This window comes from Tiliqua scincoides, chromosome 2 (genome assembly GCF_035046505.1).
Source record: "Tiliqua scincoides isolate rTilSci1 chromosome 2, rTilSci1.hap2, whole genome shotgun sequence".
NCBI lineage: Eukaryota > Metazoa > Chordata > Lepidosauria > Squamata > Scincidae > Tiliqua > Tiliqua scincoides.
The window spans coordinates 220,064,618-220,081,708 of NC_089822.1; the positions used below are offsets into that span (position 1 = coordinate 220,064,618).

Sequence of the window (17,091 nt, forward strand, 5' to 3'; positions counted from 1 at the left end):
TTACTTGTGGTCTCTCATTCTGAAGCACAGCAGAGTTTGGGGATCTTTCCTCACTGGCTATTCTTCATGCAATCTGCTACTAGTAGTTTTGCAAGGAAAAAGGCATGGTTCACATCCCCCCCACCATGAACTGTCAACATTTGCACTCTACTTCCTCAATTTCTCTCACAAAATTATGTACCTTTATAAGTGTTACATCAACTGGTGAAGCCTGATTCTCACCTTGTGCCTCTTTCAGGTCAGTCTTTTCTGTCTTTTCACTACTTCTATTTACTTTTAGATGTTCTGTGTACTGTATATGTGAATTTGCATCATTGTACCCATGTACCTAGACATGTCAGTGTTTTTGTTAGCTAGCAATGTCAAACACACACATCCCACAACTTAGCCATTCTGTGATACTGGATCGGCTGGCTTACTACACCTTCTTGCAAATCCACATAGCATTCGGAAATCAAGAGGGGAAAAATTATTATATCTCAAGCTGTAAACATACTGAAATTCTAGATTGAATTGCATGGAGCAAGATAGTATACACAATTAAAAGCTCATATGGCATGTATGTGTGTTCAGGTTTCTCCAGTGACAAACCAGTGTGTGCTTTGAGGTACCAAGGTTGAGAGAATTGAGGAAAAAAACAGAAAAAATCCATTGTTACACTGTGGTAAAAGAGATACATATACAGGACCGCTCTCATTACCCTCAGGGTTCTGTTTACGGAACCCCTGCAAATACAGAAATCTGCGGATATCGGAATCCACAGATTTCAGGGGGCCCCAAGCCTCTGAACCTGACTGGAGCTGTGCTCTGATTGGGTCTGGAAGCCCTTCTGAGGGCCGAAAAAGATGACTTCCAATTTTCAGCAAAAAACAGGAAATCATGCTTTTCAGCCTTCTGGAGGCCTTACAAGGCCTTCCCAACCATCAGAAGGTCTTGTAAGGCCTCCAAAAGGCTGAAAAGTATGACTTCCAGTTTTTCGATGAAAAGTGGTCATGCTTTTAGGCCCTCAGAAGGGCCTCCAGACCCAATCAGAGCACAGCTCTCAGAAGGGCCTCTAGTAACCCAACTAGAACACAACTGTGATCGGGTTTAGATAGCTACAGGTTGTATTCAAATCCACGGGTAACGAACATGGAAAATGAGGGCTGACCTGTATATGAAAATCACCTGGATTACCTTCAGAAGTATAAGAGGAGGTAAGTCTTGCTGCCTGAGAGAAAAAGTAGCATATACAAGCAGAAATATACAAGAGGTAAAGAAATATTTTATAGGGAAATAATATATTGAGGCAATAGACTATATTCTGAGCCATCTGTATAAGTAGCCATACATACCTGGAACCAGTCAATAGTACAACAGTTAATGAGAGATGGGAACTGTCTCAATCGGTTGCGAAAAGCATCTCCAATTGGACTGAAAGCTACCACAACATGGAGATTGTCTTTGCAGCGGTTCACAAAGAAAGCAAATAAGGCCAAAGGACCAAGCTCTTCATGTTTACTGCCTGCCTGGGCTGCTGCACGAACACCCTAGAAGATAATTGATCCTATTAAATTATACAAATTCTGCACTATGATACTAGAAAATGAGCTAAGAAATGTTTACAGAATGACAACACTGAAATATTTCTAGTTAAGTTTTACATGTCAAACATTCTTCAAATTTAATAGCTAAGAAAAACCTGACTACCCTACTTAATATGTGAATGGTCCTCTCATCAGATGTAATAACCTCATTCTGAACATAAGAACAGGAAATCTTCCTCCTTAGTGGTTACTTTTTAAATCGCAGCCTAATAACAAGATTGAATTAAACGTTAACCAACTACTCCAATGCTTCCCAAACTCCTACATGAAAGTGGCGAGCACCGTAAGTGTGTGTGGGGGAGGGGCTATGGCAGCGACACAATCCTCAAGATCATGCTGCTGCCAGGAACTGGAGGGGTTTTTTTTTTACTTAGCTCTAGCCAGCGCCAAAGTTTTGGGGAGTCTGGGGAGCCCTCTGCAGGGTTCCCCAAGCCTCTGTAAGTGTAAAAAAAGGAAAAATAAAAGAAAAAGGGGCATTTCCAGTTTTGCGACAAACCCCAGAAGTTCCTTTTTTTTTTACACTTACATAGTCTTGGGGAGCTCTTCGGAGGGTTCCCCAGATCCCCCCAGGACTCCAGAGATTGGAGGTAAGTAAAAAACCCACCTCCCGTCCCCAGCAGCAGCACAATCCTGGCTGGCTTCTCCCCCTCTCCGCCCCTTAAAAGGGCAGGGATAAGTGCTTCCCTGGTTGGTGGGTTGTGACCCACCAGTTTGGGAACCACGGAACTACTCATATTAGACAAAGAAAAAGATTTACAGACAAAACCAAATACTTACAGTGCAATCCTATGCATTTCTGCTCAAAAGTACATCCTGTTGGATTGCAGCCTCCTTCTCATTATGAACACACAGACACACGCACACACACACGCACACACAGAGCAACCCAGAGACCTCCTCCTACCTAATGACCACGATTAGTATAATAGGTAAAGAGATACACTAACTTAACCCCTTTAAAACGAATGAAAAGTTTGAGGTAGAAAGTATAAGCTAATCAACAGCCACTCAGCCTACTGCTGTGCATTTCTCGAATGGGGACTCTTCTGCACAGCTCCTGATTAAAGGAGACTGAGCGCAATCCTAGCTGGCACTTAGGCCAGCTCAAAGGACCTGTGCTGACTTCTGGGTTTCATGAATGTGCTGCAAAGCAAATCTTGCAATTTACTTCATTTTTTAATACTTTAGTTAATAGAGCCATGATCCAAATAAAGTGACATCCAACTTAATATCCCATTGTTTTAAATGGCAGGTTAGCTATTTAAGTACATGCTTAACATTCCTGCTGAAATCAATACAAATTAATAGTGCTTAACTCTGGCTTGATCGTGCTTTAGTTATTTATTGTGGGTATAGTAAAACTCCAATAGTCCAGCATCAAATTGTTTGGCATGCCTGATAATCTGGCATCACAATATCCAGGGCTTGGCAGTCATTCTGTGTTCCTTTGGTCACTCAAGCAACATTGATGGCACCTTGGTCCAGCACAGGCCCCTCCAGGTCTCTATTGCTCCTCACCTAGCCAAGCTTGAAGCGGCAAAGGAACAGCCCATGCTCACGGATAAGATCCATTAAAGCCCCATGACTGCACAACAGGCTCAGAGGAGCCTGTAAGCTAGTGGTTCAGAGAAGCCAGTGGTTCTCAAACCAGGGGTCATGACCCAAATGAGGGTTGCAGGAAGCAGTGTTTCCTGTAAGCTGTGAGTCATGTAGCTTTCCTCTCGGTGCTCCACAACAATGTCATAACCAAGCACTATGGAGCATCATCATCATTAACAACAATAATAACATGTACCAACTCTACAAGTCATCAGACTGAGAGAAAAACTGTGCTTGGAACTGAGGTAAAAAACATTTTGGAAACGCTGCTGTAAGCACTGCCTAGCAGTCTTGGAAGACAGCATGGAGATTCCAGACAGATAGTCTAAAAGACCACCCTTTGCCTTTCACTGCTTGCTTGCCAAGGAACTACACAGTCTGGCATATCAAATAATCTAGCACCACCTAGATCCCAAAGGTGCAGAATTATCACGTCCATTTCACATTTAAATTGTAACATGATGTTTTTGAGAAACATGAACTTTTTATAAAGATACCTCCATAACTTCTTGTTTTTCATCAGCTGCAAAAAGGTTTGGGACTTCTCCAGTGTTGAGCACACTGTCAACATCTTCCAAAAATGCTTCATCTTTAATCTGAGTATCTGTGATTAGAAACACAGTTTTCAAGCCCTTCACGCCTGCACTTCTGAAAAGGCTCTAAAAGCAAAACAAACAAACAAACAAATTAATTACACTGAAATATTTTAATGTTAGACTTTTGTACACTGATTACTAAACAGGTGCCTACATGCTTGCCTGCAGTGCTAGTTGTGACATTGTAATTGCTTGAGGATCCTACCTACATTTGAGTTTGCAGGTAACCAGACTTTTGTTAAAACAGATTCCTTATTGTGAAAATGGCTTCCTCAAGGTATTTGCCTATCTTCCTCTCCCCTTTGCCAAATGCATTTCAAGGAATCTACTGCGGGTCTGTTTAGTGTGTTTTTAACTGTTCTGCATGATATTCCGGTAAGGCAAATCAGTTCCATGGTACATACACATGGGGCTTCTAATTAAGGAGTGGATTCTGTTCATCACAGATGTTTGCTTTCTCTCTTTGATATTTTAATAAGGCTTTCCTTATTCTATTTCCTTGTATTTAAAAAGTGTCCTCCTTGTCTGGTAAAGTACAAGAACACTGGGCTATTGCCTTTTGCCATCCAGCAGACCACGCTTGGATAACTGCTAAAAGTTCTAGGTACATGTGTGTGTACAGAATATACCCTTTTCACTCCTTAAGCAACTGACTTCAGTGCTGAGTAAATGTACAGGTTAAAGGGTTAACCTAAAACCAACCTATGCCATTTTTTTACCTTCACATCTTCTCTCCACTCATTCAGTCCATAGCTCTTAGAGATTTCTGGCTGAAAAATGTTCATTTTTGCCATTGATGTAGCCAAACGAGTCAAAGATTGGCGCCCACTTCCTCCCATTCCAACAAGTAAGGCATTACCTCCTGACTGCTTCAGGACACGACATATGCGAGACAAATGTTCCAGCACATACCTATCATAGAAATATAAATTTGTCTTAGAAATATAAATATCACAATTAAAATGAAAGACATGCACTTAGTGTCTGTAGGTATTTCCTTTTGTGGGTTTCATTACATCACAGCCACAAAATAGTTCCTAATATCATGCCCAGTGCCTTCTTGAACATGTTTGTCAACTCCATTACATTTTCCATTTCCAAACTAACGTTAATAGGAAAGTAAACCTGAACAAAGAAACTGGTAGTAAATATTACCTCAACTTGTTATTTGCTGTTGCCATCTTTGAATACCTAATATGATCTTTAGGAATGAAAGAAACACAAAGGTGGCTCTAGATTAATCAACAAAAAGAATAAATGCAGGCAGAAGGAATTTCTAGCTCAGCTACTGAAAGAGGAAGATACACCCCCCCCCCAAATTAGGCAAAGTATTTCCTTCTATCTTGCATGCATTTTGAAATAGCTATGAATGCATTCTGAAGTATCCACAGTTGAAATATTGCAGAAGACAAATACAGGCAGGTGCCTGCAACCAGTGGGAATGACTTAGCAAATATTAGCTGGAAACAGAAAGCACATTCACCGAGTTGTCCCTCTCTAGCTGCAAGCCTGCCTGCCTTGCTATAAGCTCTCTGCTTATAGCGTCTGGTTAAAGCAGGTACACAATTTCTTCACGCAACTATTAACAATATAAACTAAGATAATGGGTGTGAGGGGCATGGAGATAAGTTTCCCACACATATGCTCCGTATTCACAATGGGGCCATGAATGCATCCCCCTTGGATATGGGGTGAATCCTCTATGCAGCAATGGATGTAGAACTGACAAGAGAAATGATACATCCAAATAGAGTTTTGTATGAAAAGAGAGTGCCCCACTCCAATGTAAGTGGTCAGTTCTTCTAAGAACATAAGAAGAGCCCCGCTGGATCAGGCCAAAGGCCCATCAGGTCCAGATTCCTGTATCTCACAGTGGCCCACCAAATGCCCCAGAGAGCACACAAGACAACAGACACAACCTGTGTCCCGGTGCCCTCCCCTGCATCTGGCAATCAGAAGCAGCCTGCCTAAAACTAAGAGCTTGCACATACCTACTATGACTTGTAACCCATAATGAACTTTTCCTCCAGAAATTTGTTCAATCCCCTCTTAAAGGCATCCAGGCAAAATGCCATCACTACTTCCTGTGGTGAAGAGTTCCACACACTAATTACACGCTGGGTAAAGAATATTTTCTTCTGCCTGTCCTAACTCTCCCAACACTCAACTTACATGGATGTCCCCTGGTTCTGGTGTTATGTGAGAGGGAAAAGAGCGTCTCTCTATCCACTCTGTCCATTCCTAGGCTATTCTTAGGTCTTGTCAGAAAGAACAGCAGGTTCTAGTCTAGTACTGTTATATAATTTTGTATTACATTTTTTGGTTTAATTTTTTTAATTGTAAACTGCTTTCTGCTTATTCAATCTCTAAATGCTTATTCAAAAGTCCTACAATGTTCTGTGGGGCTTACTACTTGGTAAGTGTGTACAGAATTGCGGCCTTAGAGAGTCTGTGGATAGGCAGCATACAAGTGTAGTAAATTTTAAAAAATAATTTAAAGATGTTTTTGCACCTAAAAATGACTAGATTCATTCTTCTTTTGTGAGTTTGGTTATATTCATCCAAACACAATTCCACAACATCATTGAACACTTGTAAACTTGCAACTTCAAAATAAAGCCTTTCATCTCCTTCAAGATCAGGACTCAAGTAGTCTCCAAACAGCAGGTTTCTCATATCTTCTTCAGTCACCTATTGTCAGAAATAAATTATATATTAGTTTAATCTACTGCTTGGATGCAGAGTTCTGCAAGTGGAATGTCACTCATGTGATGGAGCATTCCTGTTCCCTTCTCCCCAGCAAAGCCCCTTGTGATGCATGAAAAGTTATTCCTGAGAATGGGTGAACCATTAGAATGGCATAAAATGTGGCACACTGGAGGAGGAAATTAGCACTTGGTGTAAGTTCTGTCTGCATGGGCAACTCTGGATAGAAACCATCTGGTTTCCATCTCTCAGAAATTATTTTAGGGGAATGCAATTATGTCCCTCATTTTTCCTTAGTTTTTTTTCCTCATGCACACACAAAGGATAGTATGCATATGTAGCCACAACAAGTAAGGAGATCTATAATTTCCCAAATCCCCGAAGTTAGCTTTTTGCCACACGGAACAATGAATATTTTGTTCTGCTTCCAGTAAACATATGGCTGATCCTGCCACCCCTTCTGGGCCTGATTGCCCTCCTTCTTGCCCTGTTCTGCCCCTTGCACAGCATACCTGCTCTGGTGGTCTCAATTGATCTGCTGGTGTGTGTGGGGCAGCCCATTAGGATTGGGATGTTAGTCATCAGGGAACAGGCACAAATGTAGGTGAATAAGAAAGTGAGGCCATTTTATGATGACTAGCACAAATACTTACAGGTGCATTTCCTTGTCTCAGATGTGAAAATACTGAATCAAATGCTTCTTTAAAATGCTCTTTCACAATGTCTTTCATTAATTTGAACAGCCAAGTTCTGTCACTGTCATCAACGAGGCGGTCATAAAATACGCGAAATACTTCATGCACAAAAAGACGAATCATTGTATGCTTGTTTATAACACACTCCTTCTTAATGAGTAAACAGCCTAGGATAACTCGTGAAAAGTCACGCAGATTGAACGTATAGTGAGACTTGGCTGGTGTTGGCAACAGGTTTTCCATAGCCTTCTTGTATACCTTGAGCATTGAAAAGACAAATAAGCAACACAAAAGCATTTAGATAAAGATTTAAAAGCACTTTGCACACTTAGGCCCAAATCCTAACCCACTTTCCAGCACTGGTATAGCCATGCCAATGGGACATGTTCTGCATCCTGCAATGGGGTGGCACTCAAGGAGGCTTCCTCAGTCAAGGGATGTTTGTTCCTTACTGCGGAGCTGCATTGCCCTTATGTCGGTGCTGGAAAAAGGTTTAGGATTGTGCCCTAAGGGCACAGAGAAGTTTTGGGGAGTTGTAGAATATACTCATAACATGAAAAAGTTGAAAAAAATCCCTTGAAAAAAATAATGATGAGAAACTGCAGAGTCATTTCACTTTCCCACACACCCCTAGCTATAACAATCAGGAACCATCACAGAATGCTGAATAAAAGAATCTGTTTCTTGAAATATCTCCTATACTGATGCACTCCTTTGATGCTCTTAACAGCTCAGTCATATTCTGGGAAGGCCCAGAGCACACAAAGGCACTGGTACAGCCTCTGCTACATTTTCTGGGTTGGCCAAGGATAAGACAGTGATGAAGAGGTAAGTAAAAAAAAGTTTTTACTTGCATATTCTGCTGCTGCCTTGTCCCCAGTGGGCCTACTCAGATCTGCAGCATCTCTTTGGCTGGTGTAAATCTGAGTGGCTCTGAGGGAGTGTGGCAAGTCGTCTGGGGGCACAGGATAGCAGCTCCACTGCTGCCACCACTGATATCCACCCCCCAGTCTGTCCTTGACATGCCCTGGCCAATCCCAATCCATTCCTTGATCATTCCCCAGAACACTGCCTTCGTCAATGTATCTGTTCAAGTGGAGACTCCATAGGTTAATGGCGCACATCCAAGGCTGCCAGCCCTTTATGGTGGCAACACTGGCTTGTTTGCTGTAATGTCAGAAAGACAAACATAGGAGCCTCAGCAGCTGTATAACATAGGCAAGAATTATGAAGAATTTGTAGATTGTATTGCAACAGAAACAAAGAAAAGAATGTAGCAAAGTATTAGAAATAGTGATGTGAAGAAAAAACGTACAAAGATTGTCCTCAGTTATTCCTTGATTGGAGCAGGATTTGATTAATCAGGAGTAGCAAAAACCTATTTCCCGGTGGAAATAGGTTTTGGAGACATTTTGAACCATTTTGGAAGTCACCTGTGATCTCTGTCTGTGCATGTCACACTATTTACAAATGCCACATAGATATTTGCATCTTACCTCCATAGTGCCACTGACAATTTGGTTTCCCACTGTAAAATACTCAGGAATAAATTCATTTACTCTGAGATAGAAAGCCACAACAGTAGAGAAAATCCGGACCATTGTTTCGTCACTAAAGGAATTAATGGTGCAAATGTTGAAGTGTCTCACAAAACGAGGTGTGATTGGATTTCTTCCACCACCTGGTGGACCCATGGCAGCCATTAGTTGCACATCCACTAGAGTAATTTTATTTGTGTCTTTTAGGTCATACCTACAAAACAAATATGTGTCATATTCAGGCAAGTAAAATATAACATAATTTCTGTACTTAGGAAAATACCAACTCAGGAATGGGCTGGGAGAGATTATGAACTGTTGGGGGCACCCCATACCCTCTACCACTTTCCCCAACCTGCCACGACTGGTTGCTCCATCCTGAAGAATGCGAATTGGAGGAGGAGAAGGTAGAGGTGCCCACTGCAATCCTGTTTCTAATTGTTTGGCAGTGATCAGGAAGAGAATCACCGCCTCCACCCACCTCTTCAGCAGCCAGGTGTGGAGGATCTTGAAACTCCCAAGATCCACCCTTAATAGCCAGATGCCATAGGCAGAGAAAATGAAAGCAGTAATGGGAAGGGAGAAGCATGCACTATGTATGCACCAAAAAATATAAAAAGGACAAGCAGAATTTGAGCACCACTTTGAGCATCATTTCAGCTTGGGCCAGTAACTACAGTACTCTTGATCTGATCCTGAAGAGATGACTACTTTTATTTTCAATATTCACACATTCTGCTTTAATAAAGTGCTGCTTAAAAAGTTAACTGAAAAACCAATGCTTCTTTTTTTAAATGCACATAGAAAGAAATTAGCTTTAAGGATGTAAATTCAGAACTAAATGTATCTGTCAAGATTCAGTGATCTACGCGTATTTTTTTAACATAAGTACTTTAAGTCTGATTTATTTTGCTAGTTAAACTACTTTTGTTGAAAAGTAGGCATAAATAGTCTTAATAATAATTACCAAATTCCATGGTCAAAAAACTGTCTTAGAAGTTCAATAGGAGGTTGAGCTCCATATTGTTCCAATGCAGGCATGTTCATATCATCTACAAAGATGATACATTTTTTCCCCATAGGTGGGCCGAATATACCTTTTCGTCTTTTGTCCAGCCTGGCCATGATAATATTCTAAAATATAAAAGAATATTTTCATATTGATTAAAAGTAGGTCATAGAAAACAACATACCATTTTTTTTTGTATTAAAGATGCATTCAATTTTTTTGTATTTGAAGCTAAACTTATTTATCATTTAGACTGACTGGCTATGCTTGAAATTTATTTTAATTTAATTTATGATATGCAGATTCAAACTGTCTTGCAGACTCACACGCAAACAAAAGATGGGAGTAAAGGCTGAAATATGAGTGAAATAAATGAATGCAAACATGTCTGCTGTTACATATTTGGGGGATGCTGTAGTACAAATAATTATATAAGCTTTTACAAGTGGTGTAGAAGTGGGGAGCAGCACCCTGGCTGAGCCTCCAAAGAGAAATGAATGAAGTGGCAACCTGAACTCCATGTTGGGACAGAAGACCCAACATGGAGTTTTTCTGCAGGTAAAATAGCCAGTGCAGACTTGAGAAGCCCCACTGCAGGGCTTGGGGCTTTCTCCAGGAGATGGGGATGAAACTCCCCTTCCCCCAAGCAGACCTGCAGTGGCCTCAGTGGCATTAGTTGTTTTGGTGCTGCTGCACCCAGTGAAGCCGCTGATTGTAAAAGTAGACTGCCTGCCAGTTCAATTTACCACTGAAAGGAAGGGGGATGCAATACCCTGACAGTGAGACCCCCCCCCCTGAAAAAGTGCAGTCCTAGATGGAGTTATAAACCTAGACATGGTGTGAAGACATCCTAAGTTTGCAGTGTGTTCTAGGATACATCACACAAAATGGAGGTGGTGAAAAAAAAAGAAAAAAAACCCTAATGCCATCTGGTACTTAAGAAATAATGGGTTGCAAAAGCTTTGTTGGTAAGTCAACAGTTGATCATAGGTGACAACGATAATGCAACACAGTTAAAGAGACTTCCCTTCCAAGCCAGTAGCAGAAGTTTCTAGAAACATTCTGAACAAATATAAAATTGTGTTCTGCTTGTTAGTCTTTTTAGTAAAATGTCAAGAGGCATGGCTGTATGGTACTAAATTCATATGTGACGTGAGTCAAGTGATGACACACACATCACATACGAATTTAGTTCTATGGTCAGGACCAGAGCAAGTGGATTCCAACTAAGAATATAATAAATTAAATGCTTATATAACAAAATATTCAGAATAATTGCTCTTACAAACCTGGGTCTGATTGGCACTGGTTCGAGCTGAAAAATTAACGAAGAATGGGAAGTAGAGGTCCTTTTCTATATTGTGCATCAGTTTGTCCTTCACATATACAGATTTCCCAGTACCTGTTGGCCCCACAAAAAGCAGTGGTCTTGGAAAAAAATTAATATCCTTTCATTAGACTCTCAAGGCAGAACTTTTGGAAACCAGAAACAAATAAAAACTGACAGTTTGTAACATTTGTTTACAGTAATTTATAAATATATTGTTATACTGTAGTTACCATTATATACAACTTTTATAATAATAAACCTTAATAGCCATTTTCAAACTATTGCAAAACACTTCACATGCATTATCTTGATAAATACCTTACAATAACCCTGTAAAGTCACAAAGTATTATTCAGCCCACATCGCAGTAAGAAAGCTGAGGCTAAGCAGGGGTGGCTTAGCAAGTGAATTCATGGGAGAAGTTAAGATTAAAAGCAGGGAAGTTTTGATAGACAGCTCACAGAGCACTCCTAACTTGCGCTGGAACAGGCAGACTGGCAGGCCTGTGCTGTATTCAGCACACGTTTCAGGCTGTCTGAGGCTCAGTTTGAGGCAAGGGGAAACTTTTACCCTTACCCTGGGGAGAGCCACAGCAGCCCCAATGGGGTTACTCGGATCTGTGCCACTGAAATTGGTGAGGCAAATCTGAACAGCCTGGAGCTGCCTGGGAACAAGGTTAGGATCCAAGTCACGCCTACCACTTCCTACCCACTCCTCACCGTCCCCTCACCCTGAAATGCCTCCTGTCCACCTCTTCCTTGTTCTCCCCACACACCCCTAGTCCCTGTGCTGGCCGAGCTAGGCTGAAGCAAACTTACCGGGCTCCGGAGGCTGGTGCATGTCCACGCGCTGTCCTATCTCCCCCATAACTGGCACAAAAGTGCTTTACAGTACTTTCGCGACACTCTTTGGTGAGCGCAACAGACTTGTGCTGGCAGAAGGGGCACTCTGGATTGCAACCTCACAGTCCAATCCTATGCATGTCTACTCAGAAGCAAGTCCCATTCGTGTCATGAGGCTTACTTCCAGGAAAGTGTGGATAGGATTGGGCTGTCTCTTACAGCGCAATCATATGCATGTCTACTCGGAAGTAAGTTCCGTTGCATTCCATGGGACTTACTCCAAGAAAAGTGTGCACAGAACTGCAGCCTTAGCCACTATACTACACCAGCTTTGCCACACATATACATAAGGCAGATTTAATGCTTCTGATGGCTTAAACTAGGTTTTTATTTACTTTGCAGATATGTTCATCTGGCACATTCGTTTCTACCTTTGATGCGATAGGCAAAATTGTCTTATTCTCTTGTATCTTTAATTGTCTGAATGGTATTGGAGAATATTTTACTTTTGGCTCTTCACTTGCAGTCTTTCACCTGGGTTTCAGTTGCTGATTCGTATTTTTAACTTACTGTTCCTTGCTCCTCTTACTGTGTTGGGTTTTTATGAGTCCTTTATTTTGTGGGTTGCCTTGAGGCTACCTGGCAAAAACTGCTTTGCCAACACACCCCAACTGAAAGCCATGGCTTTGGACTGGGGAATGCATGCTAAAAAATATAGTTGGGATTTGCAATGAGACTTAAATCAGTCAAATCAATTAATTGAGACTAAGGGTGCAATCCTAACTGGCACTGGAACAGGCAAGCCAGGAGGCTTGCGCTGTATCCAGCACAGGATTGTGGCTGGAAGCAGCTTAGCCAGATGCAAGGGGAAACTTTCCCCCTTACCCCTGGGTAAGGGCTGCTGGAGCCTATGGGTCTCCTCAGACTTGTACCACCTCCTGAGGATCAGGCCATAGGCCCACTGGATCAGGCCATAGGCCCATTTAGTCCAGCTTCCTGTATCTCACAGCGGCCCACCAAATGCCCCAGGGAGCACACCAGATAACAAGAGACTTGCATGCTGGTGCCCTCCCTTGCCAGCATTCTCACATAGCCCATTTCTAAAATCAGGAGGTTGCACATACACATCATGGCTTGTAACCCATAATGGATTTTTCCTCCAGAAACTTGTCCAATCCACTTTTAAAGGCATCCAGGCCAGATGCCGTCATCACATCCTGCGGCAACGAGTTCCACAGACTGATCACACGCTGAGTAAAGAAATATTTTCTTTTGTCTGTCCTAACTCTCCCAACACTCAATTTTAGTGGATGTCCCCTGGTTCTGGTGTTATGTGAGAGTGTAAAGGGCATATCTCAATTCACTTTATCCTTCCCATGCATAATTTTGTATGTCTCAATCATGTCCCCCCTCAGGCATCTCTTTTCTAGGCTGAAGAGACCCAAAGCCGTAGCCTTTCCTCATAGGGAAGGTGCCCCAGCCCAGTAATCATTTTAGTCGCTCTCTTTTGCACCTCTTCCATTTCCACTATGTCCTTTTTGAGATGTGGCAACCAGAACTGGACACAATACTCCAGGTGTGGCTTACCATCGATTCGTACAATAGCATTATAATATTAACCGTTTTTTTCTCAATACCTTTTCTAATGATCCCAGGCATAGAATTGGCCTTCTTTACTGCCGCCGCACATTAGGTCGACACTTTCATCGACCTGTCCACCACCACCCCAAGATCTCTCTCCTGATCTGTCACAAACAGCTCAGAAACCATTAGCCTATATGTGAAGTTTTGATTTTTTGCCCCAATGTGCTTGACTTTACACTTACTTACATTGAAATGCACCTGCCATTTTGCTGCCCATTCTGCCAGATTGGAGAGATCCTTCTGGAGCTCCTCACAATCATGTCTGGTCTTCACTGCTCGGAAAAGTTTGGTGACGTCTGCAAACTTTGCCACCTCACTGCTCACCCGTCTCCAGGTCATTTATGAAGAGGCTGAAAACCACCGGTCCCTAGACAGATCCTTGGGGCACACTGCTTTTCACTTCTCTCCATTGTGAAAATTGCCCACTGACACCCACTCTCTGTTTCATGGTCTTCAGCCAGGTCTCAATCCAGGAGGGGACCTACTCTCTAATTCCCTGAATGTGGAGTTTTTTCAGTAGCCTTTGGTGAGGGACCATGTCGAACACCTTCTGAAAGTCCAGATATATAATGTCCACGGGTTCTCCCGCATCCACATGCCTGTTGACCTTTTCAAAGAATTCTAAAAAGTTTGTGAGGCAAGACTTACCCTTACAGAAGCCATGCTGATTCTCCCTCAGCAAGGCCTGTTCATCTATGCGTTTTGAGATTCTGTCTTTGATGAGGCATTCCACCATCTTACCCAGTATAGATGTCAGGCCGACCGGCCTATAGTTTCCCGGGTCCCCCTCCTGCTCCCCGCCTGCCTTCCCCCAGGGCCACCCATCGTCCTCCATCCCCCTGCCCAGGAACACCTCCCTCCCTCCTCCTCCCCGCCCCCCCCATGCCTACCTTTCGTCCTTGCGTCAGCTCATCTGGAGCTGGGGGGAAGCTGGCACGGAGGCTTCTGTCAGTCTCCGCAGGCCACCACTTCTCGGAGCGCCAGCCTGGCTTCCTCCCGAGGAAGCACAAATGTGCTTTACAGCACGTTTGCAACACTCCCAGGATTGCATCCTATATCAGTTAAGGGCACAATCCTAACCCCTTATGTCAGTGCTTTCCAGCAGGATGCAGCACATGTCCCATTGGCACCACTATGCCAGTGCTGGAAAGCAGTGACATAAGGGGTTAGCATTACGCCCTAAATCAGTTAAATCAAGGTAACTGAGAACCCTAAAAATTTAGACAATTCAACATCAAAATTATAATATTCTTAATGTAATAAACCAAGATAATAGTATGTAATCAGAAAATTATAGAATTAATTATTTTAAAAAGATGAAATTAATCCAAATGGCTCACAAGAAAATGTCCTCTAATGAAGTTATCTAAGAGAACGTTAAAAATAAAAAAGACTATTTCTTGAAGTTGTGTAACAGTAGTGAATAATTGCATGTTGATTCAACTGACATTATTTTCCAGTTTCTGTAGGCTTTGAACAAAACCTGTATAGGAGGGGTCTCCAAACTTTTCGTCCAGAGGGCCACATCAAATATCTGGCATGGGGTTGAGGGCCAGAAAAAAATTATTAAATATAAAATTTAAATAAATACATCAGAGATGGAACTTAGATTAATGAATAAATGAATGAATGGGCTCACATTTCCAGGATTTTTCCAAGCACCAACACACACATCATAAAATTAAACACACACTCAAATGGACCCTCATTCCCCCACCTCTTAGCAGCTTACTTACTTAGCAGCTTACTTAGATATACAGGAGTAAATACCTCAAATACCACATCACAGGAAACCCCCAGAGTGTGTTCTGAGGGCCGGGAAGGCCTCCCCAACCCATCAGAAAGCCTTCCAAGGCCTTCAGGGGACACAAAAGTTATTTCTGGTTTTTTGGGAAAACCAGGCAGTGATGTTTTTAGACCTTTAGAGGGAAGCTGCTCCAGTTTGGTTGAGTCAGCCAGAAGCTCTCAGGGGACCAGAGGCTGATTGCAGGCCAGATAAAGGCTGGCCACGGGCTGCATCTGGCCCTCGGCTGGGGTTTGGAGACTCCTCTTATATAGGAACACTGATCATCAGGAACACTGATGATTCTCATTTTTAAAGGAAACAATTCTTACTTTCCATGTTTGATGCACATGTCCATCAAATAGTTGTATCTGACTGTGTCCATTGTTGGGACTATAATGTCCTGAACCTTAACATTTTTATCATGATAATTGATGCTTTTAATGTTTTCATTCCAATGCACCCATCGGCTTTTGCCTTTAAGCTAAGAAGAAATACAAAAACCAAGTTTTGTAGTATGATGCTAATAGAAGAAATTCAAAATTATTTCATTAGAATTTGATGCTTTTAGCAGTTAGCTTGAACATTTGATTGAACTTCAAAGCAACTTCAGTAGAACCTCCAAAGTTGACCACCTCTCTATAATTACCACCTCCTTAAGTTGACCTAATTTTCTATAGCCTTTCCCCCATATGTTGACTACCTCCCTATGTTGACCAATTCCTCCAGTCCCTTGGGTGGTCAACTTAAAGAGGTTCTACTGTATTTTAAAATGAGATAGATGTGTAAAACATTGTCATATATTTACTAATACGTTTAATAATATTAGTGCATCCACTCAGTAGTACATTCAAAAACAAAGTTACTTTAGTAAGCTATTAACTTTCATCATGTAGGATTTTGAAAGTACAGAACTGACAGCCCAATCCTAACTGGGCTGCCCACCAGTGGGACAATGGTGACGAAATGACCGCTCCATTGATGGCACTGGTCTCCACGTGGTCGCAATGTGTTTTATGGCAGAATTGCAACCCCATGTGTGCCCGTTCTACTGGTGGAAGCTGGAGTAAGGTTGGGCTGTAAGTTGTTAGGGGGAAGTGTTAGTCTAAAGCAGGGGTGTCCAAAGTTTTTGGCAGGAGGGCCACATCATTTCTCTGACACTGTGTTGGAGGCTGGGGGGAAAAAATCAATTTACATTTAAAATTTGAATAAATTTACATAAGTTTACATAAATGAATATATTAAAGATGAACTTATATGAATGAATGAAGGTCTGGCAGTAGTTCAAGGCCAATAAAAGGCCTTGCACAAAGCAAGGCTGGCCTATCCTTTGCTGCCGCTACTGCATCACAGACGTGAAACAACAAGCATTGGAGGGAGTTCTCATCCCACAGCTCACGCAAGAGGTCAAACAGTCGCCCTCACGCTGAGAGCAGTTGCGTCGGGCCAGTGTGGGCTCCAACAAATCTCCAGAGGGCCAGAGGCTCATTGGAGACTGGGGGCTCCCTGAGGGCCGCACTGATAGGCCTCAAGGGCCACAAGTGGCCCCAGGGCCAGGGTTTGGGGACCCCTGGTCTAAAGGAACATAAAGCAGCATAAGAACATAAGAACAGCCCCACTGGATCGGGCCATAGGCCCATCTAGTCCAGCTTCCTGTATCTCACAGCCACACACCAAATGCCCCAGGGAGCACACCAGATAACAGGAGACCTGCATCCTGGTGCCCTCCCTTGCATCTGGCATTCTCACATAGCCCATTTCTA

General features: G+C 42.4%; 1 protein-coding gene and 1 long non-coding RNA gene across 3 annotated transcripts in view; one reads left to right on the forward strand and one right to left on the reverse strand.

Moving 5' to 3' along the window:
* The window catches only part of DNAH12 (dynein axonemal heavy chain 12), a 122,565-nt gene that overhangs the window by 41,360 nt on the left and 64,114 nt on the right, over positions 1-17,091 (reverse strand). Inside the window, exons 37-45 of the mRNA XM_066618473.1 lie at positions 15,661-15,812; positions 11,019-11,157; positions 9,688-9,854; positions 8,679-8,934; positions 7,141-7,440; positions 6,294-6,472; positions 4,501-4,693; positions 3,683-3,844; positions 1,335-1,529 (exon numbers count right to left, since the gene is read on the reverse strand). Of these exons, the coding sequence (XP_066474570.1) occupies positions 1,335-1,529; positions 3,683-3,844; positions 4,501-4,693; positions 6,294-6,472; positions 7,141-7,440; positions 8,679-8,934; positions 9,688-9,854; positions 11,019-11,157; positions 15,661-15,812 (1,743 nt within the window). The remainder of the gene's footprint in view (positions 1-1,334; positions 1,530-3,682; positions 3,845-4,500; positions 4,694-6,293; positions 6,473-7,140; positions 7,441-8,678; positions 8,935-9,687; positions 9,855-11,018; positions 11,158-15,660; positions 15,813-17,091) is intronic.
* LOC136642183 (uncharacterized) overlaps positions 1-17,091 on the forward strand; it is a 62,232-nt gene that overhangs the window by 4,900 nt on the left and 40,241 nt on the right. For both annotated transcript variants that reach the window (XR_010793972.1, XR_010793973.1), the window contains exon 2: positions 7,913-8,010. This is a non-coding gene — a long non-coding RNA (uncharacterized lncRNA). The remainder of the gene's footprint in view (positions 1-7,912; positions 8,011-17,091) is intronic.